We start from the raw sequence: 19,479 nt of genomic DNA on the forward strand, positions 1-19,479 counted from the left end.
TCGCTCCACGCCTGAAGCCACAGCTATTGTTACCTTTTCTCTCGCAAAAATGTAAAATTTAGGGTTCTTCCGAAATGTTTTCCATATTATGCCTCATATATCTGTCTGCATTTTGTAAAACGTGGAGCCCTGCGTCAGTTGTCGAATTGCAATCCGCCTGGGGGGGGGGGGGGGGGAGAGGGGTGGCTAAAGTCAGGTTTTTGGCTTGTTTTCTGCAAAGTCTTTGCTTTGAAATGTGGTCAGGATTGCTCCTAGCTTTTGGTGTTTTGGGGGCCAAGCTCAGTAGCCTTGAGACCTCTGAGAGCTGAGCTGTGACCGGGCATGGGAAGGCTTCCTAGCAATGCCCCTGGGCTCTCTGAAAACCACAGGGAGAAGGGAGGGGAGGGCTAAGAGGGTCGCTGGCCCCTGGCAGTTCCGGGGGCTTTGTTTTCTTAAATTAGGACAGATTGCTGGCAAGGAAATTCCCTAACGAGGCAAAAGGCAGTCTCGGTAGGCCAGAGCACCCGGTGAGGTGCAGTCTGGCACATGCCGGGCTGACTTTTGCTGTAGCTAGGGCCATTTCCTGGCACAATCTGTCTGGATTTTGCGCCACTGCGGTCCAAGAAATTTGAGGGGGAGCGAAGTCAACAACCCCGTGGGAAGGAAGGTGGATTTTGGATTTTGGGAGGCCAGGCTCAGTAGCTTTGAGACCTCTGGGAGCTCAGCTGTGACCGGGCATGGGAAGGCTTCCTAGCAGTGCCCCTGGGCTCTCTGAAACCCACAGGGGGAAGGGAGGGGAGGGCTAAGAGAGTTGCTGGCTCCTGGCAGTTCCGGGGGCCTGGTTTTCTTAAATCAGGACAGACATATATGATTATAAATCCACTTTCTTTTATACTTACCCTAAAATACATATCGGAATCGAGTAATAAGTCATGCCCCCCCCATTTCCCCCCCCCGCTCCCCAAAGACACTCTAACCGATCGAGGCGGCGGAGCATTCCCAAATTTTTGTTTGAAGGGGGCTACAGCCTCCTGCCCCCCTGCCCCGCCGCCTATATCTTTAAAATGTGTGTTTTTTCTTATGCTCAATTCCGCCATTTTCTTGATCTTTACTACAGATAAGAGGGATACCGTAAAATGCCGGTTATAAGCTCCCCTGCTTATAAGCCCCCCCGGTTATAGGCCCATCAACCTGGAAACAAAAAAATACATACGATTATAAGCCCCTCCGGATATAAGCCCCCCTCTGCTGGATGACAGTACTGAAGTTGCGTTATTATGCGTTTTTAACTTAAAAACGTTTTTGATCAACACACCCGTAGATCATTTCGAAACGTTTTTTTTAGTCCGCTTATAAGCCCTCCCGGATATAAGCCCCTCCACTTATAAGTCCACCCAAAACCCCTTACGAAGTTGTATAAGCCCAGGGCTTATAACCGGAATTCTACGGTATTTCTATGAGTGAACTTGATATAGACCGGTGAACAACTTACTTTGTCCTGATTGATAGTTTTTCGGAAAAAAGGCTTGTAAAAATTGCAAGATTCTGATATTATTATAAGGATAAAAATGCACCAATTCCAAAATTCGCGCGAAGGGTAGAAGGAAATACTGTTCACGACAAGCTTTTTGCTTTTACTAATCCTGACCGGACATGGGGTGGACGGGGTGTGGGAGGAGAGAGAATGGGACCAAGGGATTATGGCTTGTGAGTGGATGACTCGCCACGTGTTTGTCGTGCATCATGCTTATGTTGTTTACGATCACTCTACGCTAGAAAGCTTTTTTTTAGGTGTTTGGACTTAATGCATTGAGTTCACTGCCGTTGTTATCATAAAATATGGCAGCAGTATGGCATAAAATAGCAGTCAGAGAAGAGTTTGACTGTGGGTTTGCAAGTAACGGCTTCTTGCGTGATATGTTTTTTTGTGTTGTTTTAATCTCATGAATGACAATTTTTTTTCCAATAACAAGTCTACATTATCATTAATTGATCCGGCTCACTGCCTTTGCCCAACCTAAGAAAACAATTTAGTGGATAGAGACTTGACAAGGAAAGATGCACATCAAACCTAAGTGGCTAACTTTAATAACGCTTGCGTAATCCTATTTTGCCCAAAACAAGTTTACACAAGCCCATGAGTGCATCTTTTTTATCAAAACCTAGATTGCGTTTACAGTCCCTCTGTTAGTTCTAAAGTAATATTGAGAACAAACAAGAGAAAATATTCTCTTGGAACAAAGAGACACGGGCGTGAGGTTGCGATTTACATAACAAAACAGTAAGTTTGTGGTCTGGCTCGCCCTGTGCAGAAGTTGTGACAACTCTTTCCGGATGGTTTAAACTTGCCTTATCGCTCGAGAAAGTTCTTATTAGAAGGCGTCAGTCATACGAGGCGTTTGGCAAAGTTAGTAAACACGGCGTGATAGCGTGTTACGTCGTTGGGGTAAGCTGAAGCGACGCTGGAACGTTGAAGAATTAAGTTGTACACTGGAGTAAATAAGGTTAGTACTACAAGTCTTTGTGATGCTTGGGTAAATTAAAATTGTCTCGCTTTTCACGCCTCTGGTGGAGCAATTTTGAAAAGAGATAGCAGCCGCATGTTTGCTTTGTCTGCATGTTATTTATGGAGTAAGATCGCTGATGAGTTGTAGTGGTTATTCTGTTGAGAACGTAACGTGGTTTTAACATTTATCGAGGTGATTGAACTATTCTTGAGCGTGAGCTGTAAACAGGTATTCTCGATTGTGTTAGAGACATCTAAGCGACGCTGTCAGTTTACAAAAGTGATTTGGGTCATTTAATGTTTAAAGGGCAGCGTTTTCTAGGCGCGGCGTTTCTATCGAAATCACTCAACCAACAAGAAGCTTAACATTTAGTCGAAATTCATTCTCTCTTTTGAGTTTTAAAGGCACGTTAACCTTACATTTGATACTCAATCTATGCTTATCCTTTACACCAGTTGTTAAAAAAGAGCCGAAGCGACATAACTTATTAGCGTCGAGTTTATATTCATTGTTGCATTGCAGAGGTTACAGCTCTCACGGCGTCTGGTGTTTTGCATTGTAATTTTAAAAGTAATTACTAAAAATTGAACACAATGCTAACTTGTGGCCTGCTGTCTACATTTTGTTTACGGGATGTGACTTTGTTTGATTAACTTTGAGTTGCTAGTCAATTATGTTAACGATTTCACAAAATTATAGAAGCAAAAGTTGCACAGAGTGGACCAAGCTGAATTGAAGTTGAAAGTTAAAAATGTTCTCCCAGTTTGGTTTACGATGTCATTACGAAATAATTTACTTGTTTAGGGTAATATAATGACATGAAAAGAGACCATTTTATTCTTTCTTCTGCTTAACAATAAGCTAAAGCTCCGAAGTGTTGGCCTCAGGGTGAATTTAATATGCATAAATTACTTGCTTCGCGTTGTCGGAGTATAGTTGGGTCGACGTGTTTGGAATTTAAAAAGAAAAAAGTCTTCTCGTTCCGAGCATAATCTGTGCGTTTTTTAGAGAGTGTATAATGTGACAAGCTATCACATTGCCTCTTTTATCAAACCAGCCATTTTCTCCGTCAATGCTCTCAACGTAGAATTTGTATTTGTTGCTCAGACCATGTTTATGTCTGTATTGCACTTCAAAATTTCATGGGATTTGTATTTACCGAGTCTACAAGTGTTTCATTGTCTTAAATGTCCCTTTAGCAACCAATCCTTACTACTGTACTGGCTTCACACTTAGATGTGAAAGATACGCTTTTATGTCTTTCCGAGCAGAATTTAATTTGTTTGCATATATAATGCTAGGTTCCTTAAAATGAGTGAAGTCCCATTAAACCTCCAAAAACACCAACAACTTAATATTTTCATGTGAAAATCCACACGGTCAAAATAAAAGTCACGTTTTATTTCAATTGTAACACGTTTTGGACTGTAAGTGCGTAGTCTAGGCTAGCATATCCAGTCACATGATCAATGATATCATGTCAATTTGTCATCTTTCTACGGTCTTTAACTGAGCAACACGCGATATTTCCGGTTTTCTGTGTGACGCCGTCTATAAAGCAACACGAACTATTCGGACAAGATTATCAACAGGCTCGTAATTGTGTTTCATTCAGCAATTCCTGTGCGAGAGAGAAACAAAACCATTTGTTTTTGCGTTCCCTTCAAAAAAGGAAACTTCTGCTTCTGTTGACATCCGGACTTTATTTTCTTTACATTTTTCAGGTCAGTGAATTCACACTTTGATTGTAATTTTTTTTTTTGTTTAATTTAGCGAGAAACAGGAATTAAAGAGGCGACGTCACGAACCGTACGGTACATCTTAAAAAAACGAGTCTTTTTCAAGTCTGTCTTTCGCTGTTGTTTTCTAGTTCTATCTCAGAAAAAACTGTAATTTTGAGGTTGTTCTTTAATTCCAAAAATATCACTTAAATATCGCCACAAAGCTCATTTAAAACATGTAGTCCATTTCTTTAATAACAAAGAGTGACCAAGGTTTAATTTCCGTTCATACTTCAAAACACTGTCTAGCAAACAAAAAGAATCATCAACTATGACCAACCTCATATATTACTATTTAATTAGGAGAAGTAGTATTTCAAGGGACCTGGAAGAGCCGATAAAGAGATTGAAAGAGAACAGGCTAATGTGATGAATAAAGTGAATTGAACACAAGAACAATGATTGAAAACGAAAGGTGTCTAAATTTGACAGTTATCTTGATTCTTCGCACCACGTTTCCCTTTGAATCCACTTAAAGGAGAATCACAGAATCACTCCTTCAAATATGATAATCATCACAACGTTTAATAATAGCAAGTGCGCTGCTAAATTTCTTGAGGTTTTTATGTAGAAAATAATAAACAAAACTAGCACATCAGAGAGCACAATTTCTTTCTGACTCCATTACAAATTGCAGTTAGTTGGTTTCTCTCTTCTTTGTAGTTTGTATGATGCGTGCTTTAGCTGTTGTATAGTTTTTGGTATAGATGACTGGATAATTTTTCTTGCAACATTCCATATTTGCCATAATCATTTTTTCACGCCACAACCTATGAATGCTCCTACTCAATTTTTCACATCGCATGAAGCTACAGACTGATTAATGGAGTGCTCGTGAGCTATGCTACGTATTCCCATTGCACCCCATGATGGCCCTAATAGTTCGGCATCTCTTACAACCAAATATAAATGTCCTCTTCCGCCGATAGTTTAAATGGCACTATTTCTTGCGCCGCACCTGCTGTGCGTGAATAGAGAGACAGGAAATGCTCACGTGTAAATCAGACTACGAGGAGCCAGTCGCATAGTTCACATTATCAGTTCACTGTGGGAGGGGACGGTAGGGCTGTTGTGATAAGCTTTGGCCCTGATATTTCATCGTAACTCAGTTTGCAGGATATGTTTTGGAAGTTAAGACCTTGTTGTCTATCAAGATGCAAAATCTCCGTCCTCAGTTTTCTCCACGATTATAGATCCGCAGTTGCCTCTGCTGATCATTTCTTTATTTCTTCTGTCTTGTATACCGTTTTGTACAGATATATTTAAGAGAAAATCGTTGTCGATCGTGAAGGCGAGTAACAAAATAAAAATAAAAGTTTGTGGTGGGAAGCAACTAAATAGCAGAAATCAGCAGCTGGTGGGATTTCAGCCAAGTTTATATACATTATGAGTCTAGTTATTGTCCATTTTGGAAATAATTGTACAATACATATACTTTAGTGAATGTCTATTTAATCACTCTATAGTAAAACGAAAACAAAATAACTTCTAATTTCAGTTAGAACAATTAAGAAAACTAGAGGTATATGAGGGGGCATCTCGTTTATGGATCAGACATAAACGCCCCTAGCCTTGCTTAATACAGCAATATACTAACACATGAATACACCATAACAAAAATTGTACTATAAAAGTAAAGTTTCCAGATTGAAGTGCTCAGTAATCAAAAAACGGAGATGCCGTCGAATGACAACTCCTGACTGATAAGCTCCTTAAACGTATTCAATTCGTAACATGATTACGTAACCAGCACACCAACGAACCTACATACCAACACACAGCTATCTCGCAATAACGACGTGAAAATTATTTAAATTCCAAGAGCTACTTTTGGCAGCCAGAGGAGTTTTTTGAGACATTATACGATACCTGGCATATTCCGTGCGTGTTTACTGTCATACTCTGAACGGGACCATTTGCTGTCCAATTTAGGAAATAATTAAGTAGTTGCTTGAATGGGATAACTTCGCTTGAGAAATCCCCAAAATATGCAACCTAATGATATCGAAAGCAGGCTAACTTGGCGTTGTAAATATTTATCGCTTCTAACTTTATCGTTGTAATTTGTAACTAGAATATACCCAGAAAAAGTGATGATAGTCATTGTTAAAAGTGGAACAAGTGTTGCCCTGTCCATTATTGTAACTCGGTGTTATGTTTAACGGCAGTTAAACATATTTTGGACTCCGTTTGCATGGTACTTCACCGCTAAATTTTAAGCCAGGTTTTATTCTTTATCATCTGAACAAACCAAACTCATGCAGACAGTTTTGTTTAGCATAAACTATTTTAGATAACACCAAATTAGTTTTATTACGTCCTTACCATATTTGGTAAGATTCTACTAGAGGGGCTGTTTATAGCTGTTTCAGTAAGGTTATCGTATTCCAAGAGCACAGGTGGCCCAACATTGTTTTGATTTAAATTTCTAACACAGTACTCGGCATTCGACTGTTACCCATAGCACGTAACACTGAAAATTTCTTGACGAAACTAGTTTATGTATTATCATGACTTTTTTCTCTGAATGAAAGGAACGTTTCCTACCTTGACGTATTTTAATTTTTTCGTTATAAAAAAGATTATGACTCAGGAGCTATGGAAATCAGTTATGTACCGTAGAACTGGAATGCTCTTGTGTCTAACAGCTTAACTGAGGAAATGTTCATCTTTGCTGGAATCTTATTAAGGAAAAACAAGGCCAAACTGTACCCACTGATTTTTAGTTAAGACAGCCTAAATTAAAAGTCAAAATCGTTTTCCTTTGGAGTAGAACTGCCTTCCCCAGGTATTACGTAAAGAAGACTTCTTCGCTATTTTATAGTAAGGCCAGTCTTGTAGGTGTATCTCATAAATTTAATTATACTATATCATTACTGTATTTAACAACATTACTTTAACACCATTTACTTTACCGTTAGGGGACGTCCTTGAAAGTTCTCTTCAACGTTTAAAAAAAAAAATAACAAGGCAAAAGAATGGATTTTTTCCTAAACCCATGAGTATGTTTGAATTAGTAATTAAGCATTCGCCTTTCAGTAAAACTAAAACATATGTAGTCTAATGTTATTGTTTTCTATTCACTAATGCACTATATCTGGTCTATACATCTGGGAAAATAATACTTAGGATAAAGTGGAACTTTACCGATTTTAATTTGGGGTCGAGAGGCTAGAATGGCTGATGCGCAATCTTTAATGAAATCAAATCTCTTTAAAACCCAGACAACCTTATTAGCGATGTTCAGGAAATCAGGGTCAATATCTACTGAGTTAAGAAAACCTCACAACAACACATCACGCAACATTTTTGCGCTTTTATACTCTGACATTAATTACTTTAATCCTCCTGTCATGAAAAATAATCGAATGTTTAATATTGCCACGGTGGCATAACTGAGAAAAACTAGTTTCAATGGTCTTTTAAAAGACATTAAAAACAGCAATATCGTTCTGCTAATAATACTGACCTACTGACAGTGAGCGGAATGTTTTCGCCTTTCAATATCACCAACAACAGCAATTTAACACTGATTTTGAAAGCCAATATTGGCTCGTAACTAGAATTTTCCTATTAAGAGATGGTAACGCCCCGCCGGTTAAGTGCAATTAAACCAATCAATATAGATATAATCCACTTGAGTTTCAGGGACTTGAAGAGTGTGTAGCTTCGTTCTTCAAACCTTGGTGTTCTTCTGTTTGACACAGTGGAAATTGAGCTACATTTGTTTTTATTTTTAGACGTTAAACCATGGACAGTTGGATAATTCTGTGCCTTTCACTTCTTGCTTTGTTACACGGGATCTAAAGGTGAGTACAAAATTAATCGATTTATATTGTCACCCGGCTTCGTAAACGAAATGCACAAGAAACTGTCGGGAATTCAAAGAGTATATGGTGAAACTTTACAAGTCCTGTATTACGATAAAGTTATGTTCGTTATACTTCAACGGACTGATTGTAAGACCTTAAATTAGTTCAAAATTCGACATGAGTATCGGCGATTTACTGCAGTGTTCAGTCTTGAGAGACCAAGCAACCCACTTTTCCTAAATTAGTCACTCTAACTACCGTAAGCTAGCTTTAACTAAAGAACAATTCCCTACCATATTATCGAATATTATGTTTAGTTTGCGATGCCGATGGAGAAATGGGAAGAAACTGTTCCGATATATTGCATTTCTATATCAATTTTTACTTAGCTTTTTTACTACTAGAAAAATTGTCTGGAAATGTAAGATTACTTAATCATTTCCTAACGAATGTATTATTCATTTTCAAAATATGGCAGTCATGAAAAATAAAATCAAGTCAAGGCTTTGCCAGGGGGCGCATATCATTTCCGGAAATATTTAGGCCATACTACAAGCCGACAAGTGAAGCTCTCTTTTAGAATCAAAGCCGAATAAAGTTCTAGATGTCTCTTGCTTACTCCTTATGATGGTCACCTCTGACCTCTTTACAAAAAACAGCTTTATCCATGTTAACTACACACGGCAGATCAGACGGATTTGTACACTCCAAAAGACTTCATACACAACATCCAGATAATTCTGTCCTCTGGGTGGCCGTTGAAAACAGTTTCAACTGTACTTTTATTATTATGTTGGACCATGAAGAGGGAATTTCCCTGTTTAGGGAAGTTACGAATGTCATTGTCACTCTTTTTGTTATCATGTTGTCACCGTTTTCGAGTGGTGTGCTGCCTTTAAACTACAACCAAAGTACAGGCCTGTTTAGTAACCCCGGTTTAAAAACGAGTTCGCTTGGAAATCTTGGCTCCATATATCGATGTCCTTGCTTTACGTATTCGTTGTACCGGGACTGAAATGCAATCAGAGCGGCAATCACTACGGTTCATAACCTAGTCATAACTAAAAGCAAAAACATGCAATATCCCACAAGAGCGGGGATATCCCGGGGGGATATATGTAGCTGGTAACATACAGTTAATTTTTGAAAGGTTGTCGGAAAAAACGCACAAACGTGTACGCGACCGGACCGAAAGGTAGTATGGGTAGAAACAGAGAGCTACTGCATGTGCTGACGAATACTAATAAGATGGCGACGTGACAATCACGAATTTGCACGTTTTCTTTCTCTTCAGACATGTGGAAACTAGGTACTTTTAGCCACCCTGAAATTTAGAAGAATTTTCAAAACTACATAAAAAGGCCTCCTGAGAGGAAAAATAAAATCTTCATGTGCAAAAATACAAACTTGTACATTTCCTCTAGGCCAATATGCAAAATTCAAGTGAACACCCAGACCACCTTTCGGTCTTGTCGCGTGCACTTTTGTGCTATTTTGGACATGCAAATGTGCGTGTAGAGTGCAGCACGTAAACAATATTGAACGCACAAGGATTTTGTTTATCAGGTTTTAATGATATTGTTGCCAACAGCTAATTGAAGAATTTACAGATTATTCTAACCAGAACCACACGCTAAGTTTAAATTATCACGTACAAAAGTCACCTTTGAATTGACTTATCAACCACATTGGATAAAATTTCATTATAAAAAAATTCAAATCAATAGCCCCATGATCTTGTTGAAAGAAGTTGTATTTTTGGAGCCAAAATTGTAGTTAACCCCTTATTTTGCAAGTTCTTTTGCAGTAAACAATGTTGCAGAAGATATAACGATGCTATAAGCACGGTGGCCTAATGTGTTTTGTGCACTTAAGAAGCCGTGACCAGAAAAATAATGATAATGGTGATGATTATCACGGAAACTAGAAGATGTTTATCACAGATCTTATGATAATTATTACAAACCATAACCAGGCTTTATGTTAATTATTACAAACTGTTTGCTAATTATTTCCAGGGATATCCGTATGCCCCTCTCGTGAGATTCAAGCCACAGAAGGGGAAGTGACGTCACCTAATTTCCCAGGCTCCTATCCACCGGATTCTGATTGTACCCTGGTCATAAATGGAGGAGACAATGTCAAGTTTAAACTTAAGTTCGAATTTTTCGAAGTTGAAGAAGATGAGGACGGTAAGTCATACCAATAAATTGACTTCTGTCCCACAGCCTTAAGAACATTTATGAGACATTCAGATAGAAGTAGGAGAACGAGATTGGATCCGAGTACCCGTTTTCACACTTTTTTGCGTATGCGTTATATTATCACGTTTCATACCAATCTTGTGAGAACTCTAGGAACGCAACTGGATTGGAATGAGAAAGACGTACTCGTACTCAATCTCGTTCTCGTACTGCTAACTTTAAAAAGTTGCTAATAAAGATAAATGTTTTCAAATGCAAATGGCACGAAGTTATCATGATATTTTCTGTTACTGAGCATAAGCACCACTTAAAGCAACACACTCATTTTTCTTATAGGAATAAGAATAATTTTTCTTATAGAAATAAGCATAAGCACAAGACGAACGAAGAATTTTGTTTTCTTGCGCCTATATATGCTTATGTTTATTCCTAGCGAGAACAGGATAAAGAAAATGAGTGGTATTGTTCTTCCTATGCGCTTATGCTTGTGCTTATAATTATGCATATGTTCTGTGAAAAAATACTTTAAACTGATCCTATGGCTAGCAGTATGCAAGACGTATGTCACACATGAGCCTAGTCAGGACCTAGCTAGCCATGAGTCTTCTCTAGCTCAGTAGTAAGAGCATCCGACCGGGGCGCCGTTGGTTAAGATCATGGGCTCGACTCTTGTTAGAGACTCAGAATGTATTTTTCCATGCTTATGACAAACTGAAAACAGTTACTTCTCTGTTGTTATTGAAATGTTTTTACGAACTCTCTCTAACTGATTAAGATTAAATCGTTTGCATACTATCCGTTTGAACTGAAATTCTAACCCAAGACTGCATTCGTGTTATTTTACAGATCCAAACGTGTGTAATTACGATGTTTTGATGATCGTTGATGGCTCAAAAACCTTTCGATACTGCGGGAGAGGAATTCCATCCGACTATACTTCTACAGGCAATAGGATTTCTATCGCCTTTAGATCGGACAGCAGTTTTGAGCTGGAGGGCTTCAATATTTCATTTAGTACATTCAGCGTTAACACACCAGGTATGTATCTGGATATATCTGGATTTTATCCCCAGTAGCGCGCGCTCTCATTGGCTACTTGAAGTCACATGACAGCTAACAATAAAACTGCTTCCCGCCAAAAGTATCCAAGCGAGCAACAATGCAAAATCTATGACGTCAGAGGGTAACAGTGCACTGTTACCCGCGAATGTTGACCGGAGACCTCGAATCTCAATGTTTCCTTCAGTTTTGCTTCAGCAAGCATTGCGATGCTCGGGAAGTCCAGTTTAACCCATCTACTTCAACAACTGGCTGGTGTTGTTCTCGGTTAATGTTGTCCTAAGTTCACTGAACTCCGATCCTCGGCCACGCTTCCAGTAGCCAACTGTCGGCCACTTGCCAATTGGGTTTTTAACGTTATATTCATTTGTAATATCGTAAAATTCCGGTTATAATCCCCCCCCCCCGCTTAAACGCTCCCCCCTGGTTATAGGAAACAAAAAATACATCCGATAATAAGCCCCCCCCCCCTAACCGGATGACAGTACTGAACAGGGCTAAATGTTGCTTTACTATGCGTTTTTAACTTAAAAACGTATTTCGATTAACACTCCCGTGCCTCGTTTCGAAATTTTTTTTTTTTGTATTCCGCTTATAAGCCTTCCGGATATAAACCCCTCCGCTTATAAGCCCACACAAAACCCCTTACGAAGTTGTCTAAGCCCAGGGCTTATAACCGGAATGATCTGTTCAGACACTGCCTCTGAAAGGCCCCACTGGGGTGTAGTCAATAAAGAATTATTCTTTTTTTCACTGTTTTAAATATAATATCCTTTTTTTCCAGCGCCGCCTGGCACTAGCATCTGTCCTACAAGAGAAAAGAAGGTCAAACCTGACTCTCCAGAAACGATGAGTGGAGCCTTGTACTCACCAAAGTCTCCAAACTTTTACCTCAACGATATACGGTGCACGGTAACTTTGGATGTACCTGACAACTACAAGACTGTCATCTGGTTCCAACAGTTTTCTTTACAATGTAAGAACGATAAGGAATAGCTATAACAAACACGTAAGAATATAGCTGTAAACAACTTCAACTAACAACAGCTTTGGTAGTTCTATTAAGCCTTGTTTTCACTAGCGACGCAAGCACATGCGAAATCACGCAAAAAGGACAAATTATGATCCTTGTGCATGTGCTTGCTGCAAGCAACTCAAGCACAAGCAGAAGCATCAAAATGCAATGCGCTTGTGCTTTTGCTTGAGTGGAAGCCGTTTTCACGGGGCGCGGGTCTCTACTGAAATAAGAGCTGTTATCCTTGCGCTTGTGCTTGCGTCGCCAGGCTTTACGGATTTCAAAAGCGAAAATAGTTTATTGTTTCGTAGCCTTTCGTATTCAAATTCCCGGAAAACATCAAAATAACTACCGAATGACGCAATCGTCCCGAATACATCTATACCCTCAATGGCAATTCAGTGCCCGAAAGTTATCAAAATCCCATTTCAGCCATGCAGCGAAATGATTCTACTGTAAATCTCTGAAAGTGTTAGACTTTCCACCGCCTCTTTGGCAGGCGTCGTACCATAAATGTGCGTGGTGCGTGTGGAATAGTGGGCCACCTTCTCATCAACCGTACGCTCCCTGTTTCCCGCCCTTTTCTGACGAAATGAAACGGTGCTTGGGACGGAGAGAATTTTCGAGCTTTCTACAGTATACCCTCTTGCGAGGCGCTTAAAATGGGAGATGATTTATCTTAGTTACAAACTTTGTAATTTTAAAACGGTTGGTTTTTCGTGGTTGGCAAAATAAATTCACATATTTTCATTAATAAATAAATGAAATAAGTTACGTTTGCTCTGCAGACTCCCCAACCTGCGAGTTTGACAAGTTGGTTCTGAGTGACGAGATTGACAGTTCAACGCAGTGCGGCGGAAGTGCAAACCAACTACCGCCTCCAATGGAACTGAAAGGAAAGAAAGTGCAGCTTGATTTCACTTCAGATGATAAAATCACTGCTGCAGGATTTCAGCTGAAGTATAATATCACTCGTCTTCAACAAGGTAAGGTAGTAAATTGAAGCTGTAATTAAAGCTAATTTTCGTGAGCAAATCTTATCAAAAATTGAGGAACATTTCCTCAAAGCTTTGCAATCTATCAGTATCAAATGTAACGTTCAAGGGAGGTTTTCGAGGTTGTCTGAGCGGCACTTGACGAGCGTAACCGGGAACTAGCTGGAGTCAGCTAGGGCTCGATCCCGGACCATTCCTTCTGGAGTTAAACGGCCTCTCGCAAATGCACTAAGGCCAAACTAAGAGCCCTCGTGATATTTTTTATGCGCTAAATTAGTTTTACGTTTCCAGTCTCAATGACTCAATGTTTCCCACGATCAGCGAATTAATTTGGATTAGGTATTAGTCATGAACGTATATCACAAACTTTGTTGTACTTTTAATCATTTTGCAGGCCGCTGTGTTTGCACCACCGGGTTGGGCTACGTCACCATAGACAACTACAAACCGAGAAACAGTCGTAATGAAGATGATATTCGCTTTGAGTTCAAAAGTACCCAGTCAAGTGGGATGATTATGTACGCTAAAGGTCTCCACAGAGATTATGTTCATGTTGGCTACAAGGACAGCAACGTTTTTATGTACCACATTGATCTGGGAACAGGTGACTGAAAGTTTGTTAACTGTTTTTAATTTTAATGGTTTTATTACTGTTAACTTGTAACCCAGTGAACTCTTATTAGAGAAAACGCGGGGGTGATGGCAAGGAAGCTGCTTCGTCCATCGCGTCTTATAGTGTTTTCTCGTAGAGACGACCGGGGCGCGACATTGTCGTATATGGTTTACTTGCACACAAGCTTTCTTCAAACCAAACTGGATTACCAGAGCGGAAAATGAAACCCTTAGTGCCGTCAACTCCCCCCAGCCGGCAGACACTTCGATATGACGGACACCCCGCTATTTCAAACAGGAGTTGAGGACCTGGCGAATAAGAACAACTGAAAATAACTCCCGATACTACGGACTTTCTCTATTACAGACACCAAATTGTGGCCCTGAAAGTGTCCGTTATAGTGAAAAATGACTGTATCGTGTTACAACTGAATTAAATGACTCTGTTTGCTAATAATCAGTCAGGTGACACTTCAGCTACTGTAATCAAACTAACTTAGTTTGATTACAATGGAAATACCACCTAGTTTATTTAGCCTGTGACGTCTATAGCTACAAATAGAAGTGTCCGCAAGTAGAGGTTCGACTGTAACCTCGTTACCAGGGTCTCTATCTCCCCGCCTCCCAGAGCTGATAAGAAGTAGGATATTTAAACAGTCGAACCAACCTCGTTATCTGAGTAGTTTCCCACTTCGTAAAATTCTCATTTCTATTACAATACTCGCCTCATATTTCTCACTACCCGAGTGTGCTTTCTTCTCGCGCTCTTCACAAGCAACAATGCAGCCAATTTTTGTCCATTTTTGTTTTTTAGGAGAGTTAAAGGCACAGACAACGAACTTGAAATTGAATGACAACAAATGGCACAAAGTCCATTTGACCCGCGTTGACCGAGTTCTCACTATCACCATCGACGATGGTCTCGCCAGCTGTAAGTCCCTAAGTGATTTACTTCCCGCACTATTGACATCTTGACACCGTGTTGTATAGCCTGCGAACTAAGACGTCTTTCTGGCTGTCGTTTCTCTCCGCCGAGAGAAACGACAACCGGAAATATGACTGAGTTCGCAGGCTATGTGTTGTAATGAATAACGATCATAATGATGATGATGACGATGATGATCAGAATAAGCCTTCCTCTCTCCCCTATGTCTTCCATCACTCAGTCCGTAACGCCTGTCCCGTTTCCCTGCTACCTTTCGAAACGAGTTACTTTACTGTTTGTCAAAACAATCAATAGTAGGTCACAAAAATGCCCCTAGCCCTGGAAAACAATCGAGGTGGTGTTTATGGTGGGGCGATAAAAGAGCGATGCCAGAGAGGTTAATCCTGTCAGCTAGGGAGTACGTGTAACCGCCGGAATATCACTTAAGGGAAAGAGAGCAATCAATAAAATTGTTTAAATTTTAGTGGACGTTTTTTGTGACTTGTGAGGAAACAACGGGACAGAAAAGCTATTTGAGACAATCCCATTGAGTGTTGAAGGCCACGCAAACCTTATTAAACATTGAAGTCCTTTCAACTTATTGCTAAATACTAAAAAGCTATTGCAGCACCTAATCAGCAATTGTTATTCACTTTCCTTGTTTAGTCACTGGGCAAACTCCAGGCGGCTTCAACCGCCTTGATATACCGACGTCAAAGGCTTATGTCTTGGGAGCGCCATCAAGCCAGAACCTGTTACCTAACTTCATTGGTTGCATCCGGGATTTCGAGATTGATGGACACGAGCCAATCACAAACGCCTGGGCAAAGAAGCCAGATTACTTACTAGTGGGCAGGAGCTCTATGAGACTATGTAGTGCATCTGATGAACAATAAGATGAATTTACCTGGCTTGATAACTTAATAAGAACTGTGAACTGCGTTGTAGGAAAACGAACCGTTAACTGTAACACTGCCCCGTTATATGCAACTTAGCGAAGTGCAAGTGTTCTAAGCAGTCTTAGTTTTATAATACAGCAGAGGTTTACGAAATATTACAATGTACTTCTGATTTTAGAGCGGTTTTCATTTGAGTATCGTAAAAGCAAAGCCAAGTAATCACCCTGGCTAATCCGAAAGGGCACAGACAATCCAGTGAATCACATAAAAGTTAAAACTTGAAGCAAACACATGTAGCTAGCCGACATGCAGCAAAGCGCGGGAAAACGTGTCTAGGCGAATCACGATTGGTTTTGGTTTCACTTCTGATTGGCTGAGAAAGTTTCGCGAGTGTTTTTTTAAACCAATCAAAAATAAAGTTAAGAAAATCCAATGCAATCCAGGGTTACTTTCGACACTTAACTGAAAACCTTACAACTTATCTTAACTTTAGTCAAACTGTGAATCATTTTGATATACATTTGAATCCTATATATGGCAAATATGCTCGGTAAAATTTTTACATATAATACAACAGTATAATCTAAAAGCTAGATGAAAGAACGAGTGATGTCACAGTAAGCGTTTGCTACAGCGCAAAAGTGTAACTCCTGAACTCCTAGAATATCATATTCTTAGCAATGTACAAAGGCAGGCGTAGCTTTGTAGAAACGCGACCATATCAGTGCATTGAATCGAGTTAAATCCTGTAAATCTGAAGTGCTATAAAATGTATATACTTTGTCTTTACTCAGGTAAAACTGTTATTGTCTTATTATTTTGTAACGAAGCCACATGCCAAACTCCCGATAACAATTCACCAAGAATCTTTATTCCGCTTACTGTCGTCATAACTTCAAAACCAGTATCTCTTCGAAACTCAGTTTTAAACACCCAGAGAAGGACGTTAGTTCTAAATCAGTTTGCGGGAAAAAAGAACTGATTCTGAGGGCTCAAGCTTCAGTGCCTAGGTCCCATAAGTTTTCATCAGTTCCTCTCCTTTTTTTTCTTCTTTTCTTTACTTGCCAGGGTGCATTTTGTGTACATCCCAAGCCGAAGTTAAAATGCAGCCTGGTTCACTTAAGTGTTGTGAAAAACCGGATTTTTCCAGTTAAATGTTTCTGGAAAAGGGAGGAATCCTCAATTTCTCTTTTTCCATTCAAACCTGTACCATTATTCCATGACCGGAACATTCCTGTACAATTTACTATCTGCCAATCCAAGCTCGCCCCACGCCTCTTGCGGGAACTTAGCAGTTCCACCGATTTGCGTTCCATACCGATCGGTTTTTTCATCTAAATGGTAAACGTCCCGGACTAGCCGTACCGCTTCCTCGAGGGTGGCCGACTGGCCGAGGTACTAGAAAAAAAATTTTATGGGGAGGCCCCGCCGCAAGGTCTAACCCCTTACCATTTTATATACCATTTTTCGACAGAAGAGGTCCTTTCGTATACCTTTGTTAGGAAAGTGGTACCCCTTTCACAAGCCTGCGTTGCAGACAAACTGAACGCTGGTATGCCGAAGTTTTGTGACACTACCCTTTCACATATCCATAAAAGGGATACTGCATTTCTTTTCTTAATTTTGTAAACCTTTAAAATACTGGGCCTCCTTGTATAGTCCACTGATAGGGAGTTCCCCTCCCCCCAACCGACCCTTTTTTTTCGTGCAAAAGGCTGTAACGTTTAACCTTTAGAGTCATTTTCTGTAAGACACTGAAGAAGGAAGCCCGTGCCTTCCGAAATATTTGAATTTCAATATAGTCCCAAACCGTTGAATCGGCCTTGCAATTTTTTCTTTATTCGTTATTTAGGGACGGACCATAGAAAAGTGATGGGGGGTGGGGAAAAAACAAAAAAAAAATTCATGCAAGCCAAAATGGAAAGAAAAAAAATCGTGCAAGGGGAAGGCAAAGAAAAAAAATCGTGCAGAAGGAAGGTCCAACCGATACCTGCCAACACTAGATGAGATCACGACGAAAAAGTGGAAACGAGCCCGAGCACATTCTGAGGTAGGATGCCCCCCCCCCCCGAAATGATTATCTACTTCCAGCTCCTCTCTCTAGCGCGGGCCCAGACTCGCACGTGCAGTCCCAGCAGACCCAGACGGAGCCCCCATCTCCGGACCGAGTTCCGCGCCCGATCAGTCGCGGCGCGAGGGACGCGAGCGCGCGAGACGGGGAGCGAGCGCGGAGCCAGCGAGCCAACAGCGCGATAGGCCCGCGCGAGCCCCCCAACCACCGCAAGTGCCGCGAGATTCTGTCTCTTGCCTGATGTTTGCTTTGTAGGCCCGACAGTTTTTTCTCTTAGAGAAGGGGGAGGTGGTTTGCACTCGTCTGTAGCGAGCTCGCGCTTGTGAAGGAGGAGAAAGATGGGAGTGGAGATGGGAGAAGACCCCAGACAAGATGGGGGGGGGCGGGGGAGTGGGTCTCCACATGCGCTGACCCCCCCTGAGAAGTCTAAGGAAGAGAAGAAGAAAAGCGAGGTGAAAAAAACGAGCAGGCACCGAAAACCTGGGAGATCGTGCGCCGAATTCCCCACCCCCCCATCACTTTTCTAATGGTCCATCCCTTAGTTATAGCCGATTAGATCCTCTACAGTGAGAGGATCCGGTACTTCTATTTTGTCACGGTGGTCCTTGCAAATTCACGTTAGTTTTCAAAAGGCAAACGTCCCGACGTTTAAATAAATCATTCAAGTCATAAGTCTGTCTGGATTTGACAAAAGGTGGACTCCGGGATCCGTGCTTTAAGGCCGAAGCTGTCCGAGAAATTTGAGGGGGGGGGGGGGTGGGGGACCGTCAACGACCCCGTGGGCAGCTAGCCCGGGCCCTGATCTAACAACCCTAGGGAGCCCTGGGTCAGCTGTTGAATTGCAATCCGGCTGGGGGGGGGGGGGGGGGGCTGGCTAAAGTCAGCTTTTTGGCTTGTTACCGCAGACTTTCCTCTGAATGTGGCCAGGACTGCTCCCGGCTTTTGGTTTTCTGGGGGCTGGGCTCAGTAGCCTTGAGGCCTCTGAGAGCTCAGCTTAGACCAGGCATGGGAAGGCTTCATAGCAGTGCCCCTGGGTTCTCTCAAACCCACAGGGGGAAGGGAGGGGAGGGCTAAGAGAGTGAGTGGCCCCTGGCAGTTCCGGGGGCCTTGTTTTCTTAAATCAGGACAGAAGTGTAATCTGAATAATCTGAAAGGGCGAGGACACAAGGATAGGGCGGGCACGGGCATTTACGCCGGCGGAAGAGCATGAAAAGGAGGGTGATGACATCCAAGGGTGAATGAGAATGGAAATATAATTCACTGTTTATGGATATGTCCGGTGGGCAGGTTAGCTCCACACGCGAGATAAAATAGGCTGTGCACGAAGCGCGGGGTAAAACTGAGCCCTGGGGAAACGAACGAATCCCGCAGCTGACACGCACGTCGCGCTTGCTTTTTACCTCGCGCGTGTAGCACGCAAATCCCGCATGGCTTACCAGGTTAATCTGTTCACTGAAAATATAACCCGCGGGGAATTTGAACGAGCGCGAACCCAGCCAAGAACGTAGCTGTGAACAGGTTAGTGCGTCCACAGTCTGGTTTATAAACGACTGGCTTACAGCGAATCTTGGTATAAAAGGATGAGAAAAATAATTTTTCAATACAGGCGAGTACACGCAT

The 19,479-nt window shown here is 41.2% G+C and overlaps 1 protein-coding gene across 1 annotated transcript; it reads left to right on the plus strand.

The window, feature by feature from the left end:
* The first annotated feature begins 10,110 nt into the window (after positions 1–10,110).
* On the plus strand, positions 10,111–16,588 carry LOC144629722 (cubilin-like). The gene is made up of 7 exons (XM_078487944.1): positions 10,111–10,271; positions 11,130–11,321; positions 12,127–12,318; positions 13,146–13,343; positions 13,747–13,956; positions 14,779–14,895; positions 15,556–16,588. The coding sequence occupies exons 2-7, from the start codon at positions 11,159–11,161 to the stop codon at positions 15,783–15,785; spliced, it is 1,110 nt and encodes a 369-aa protein (XP_078344070.1). The 5' UTR covers positions 10,111–10,271; positions 11,130–11,158; the 3' UTR covers positions 15,786–16,588.
* Positions 16,589–19,479: the final 2,891 nt, after the last annotated feature.

Source organism: Oculina patagonica, chromosome 1, assembly GCF_052425735.1.
Source record: "Oculina patagonica isolate OP01 chromosome 1, crgOcupat, whole genome shotgun sequence".
NCBI lineage: Eukaryota > Metazoa > Cnidaria > Anthozoa > Scleractinia > Oculinidae > Oculina > Oculina patagonica.

Coding starts and splice junctions, on each gene's coding strand:
- LOC144629722 (XM_078487944.1), top strand. CDS start 11,159: ATGATCGTTGATGGCTCAAAAACCTTTCGATACTGCGGGAGAGGAATT. Junction 13,957..14,778: donor CCACATTGATCTGGGAACAG/GTGACTGAAAGT, acceptor TTTGTTTTTTAG/GAGAGTTAAAGGCACAGACA. Junction 14,896..15,555: donor CGACGATGGTCTCGCCAGCT/GTAAGTCCCTAA, acceptor TTCCTTGTTTAG/TCACTGGGCAAACTCCAGGC.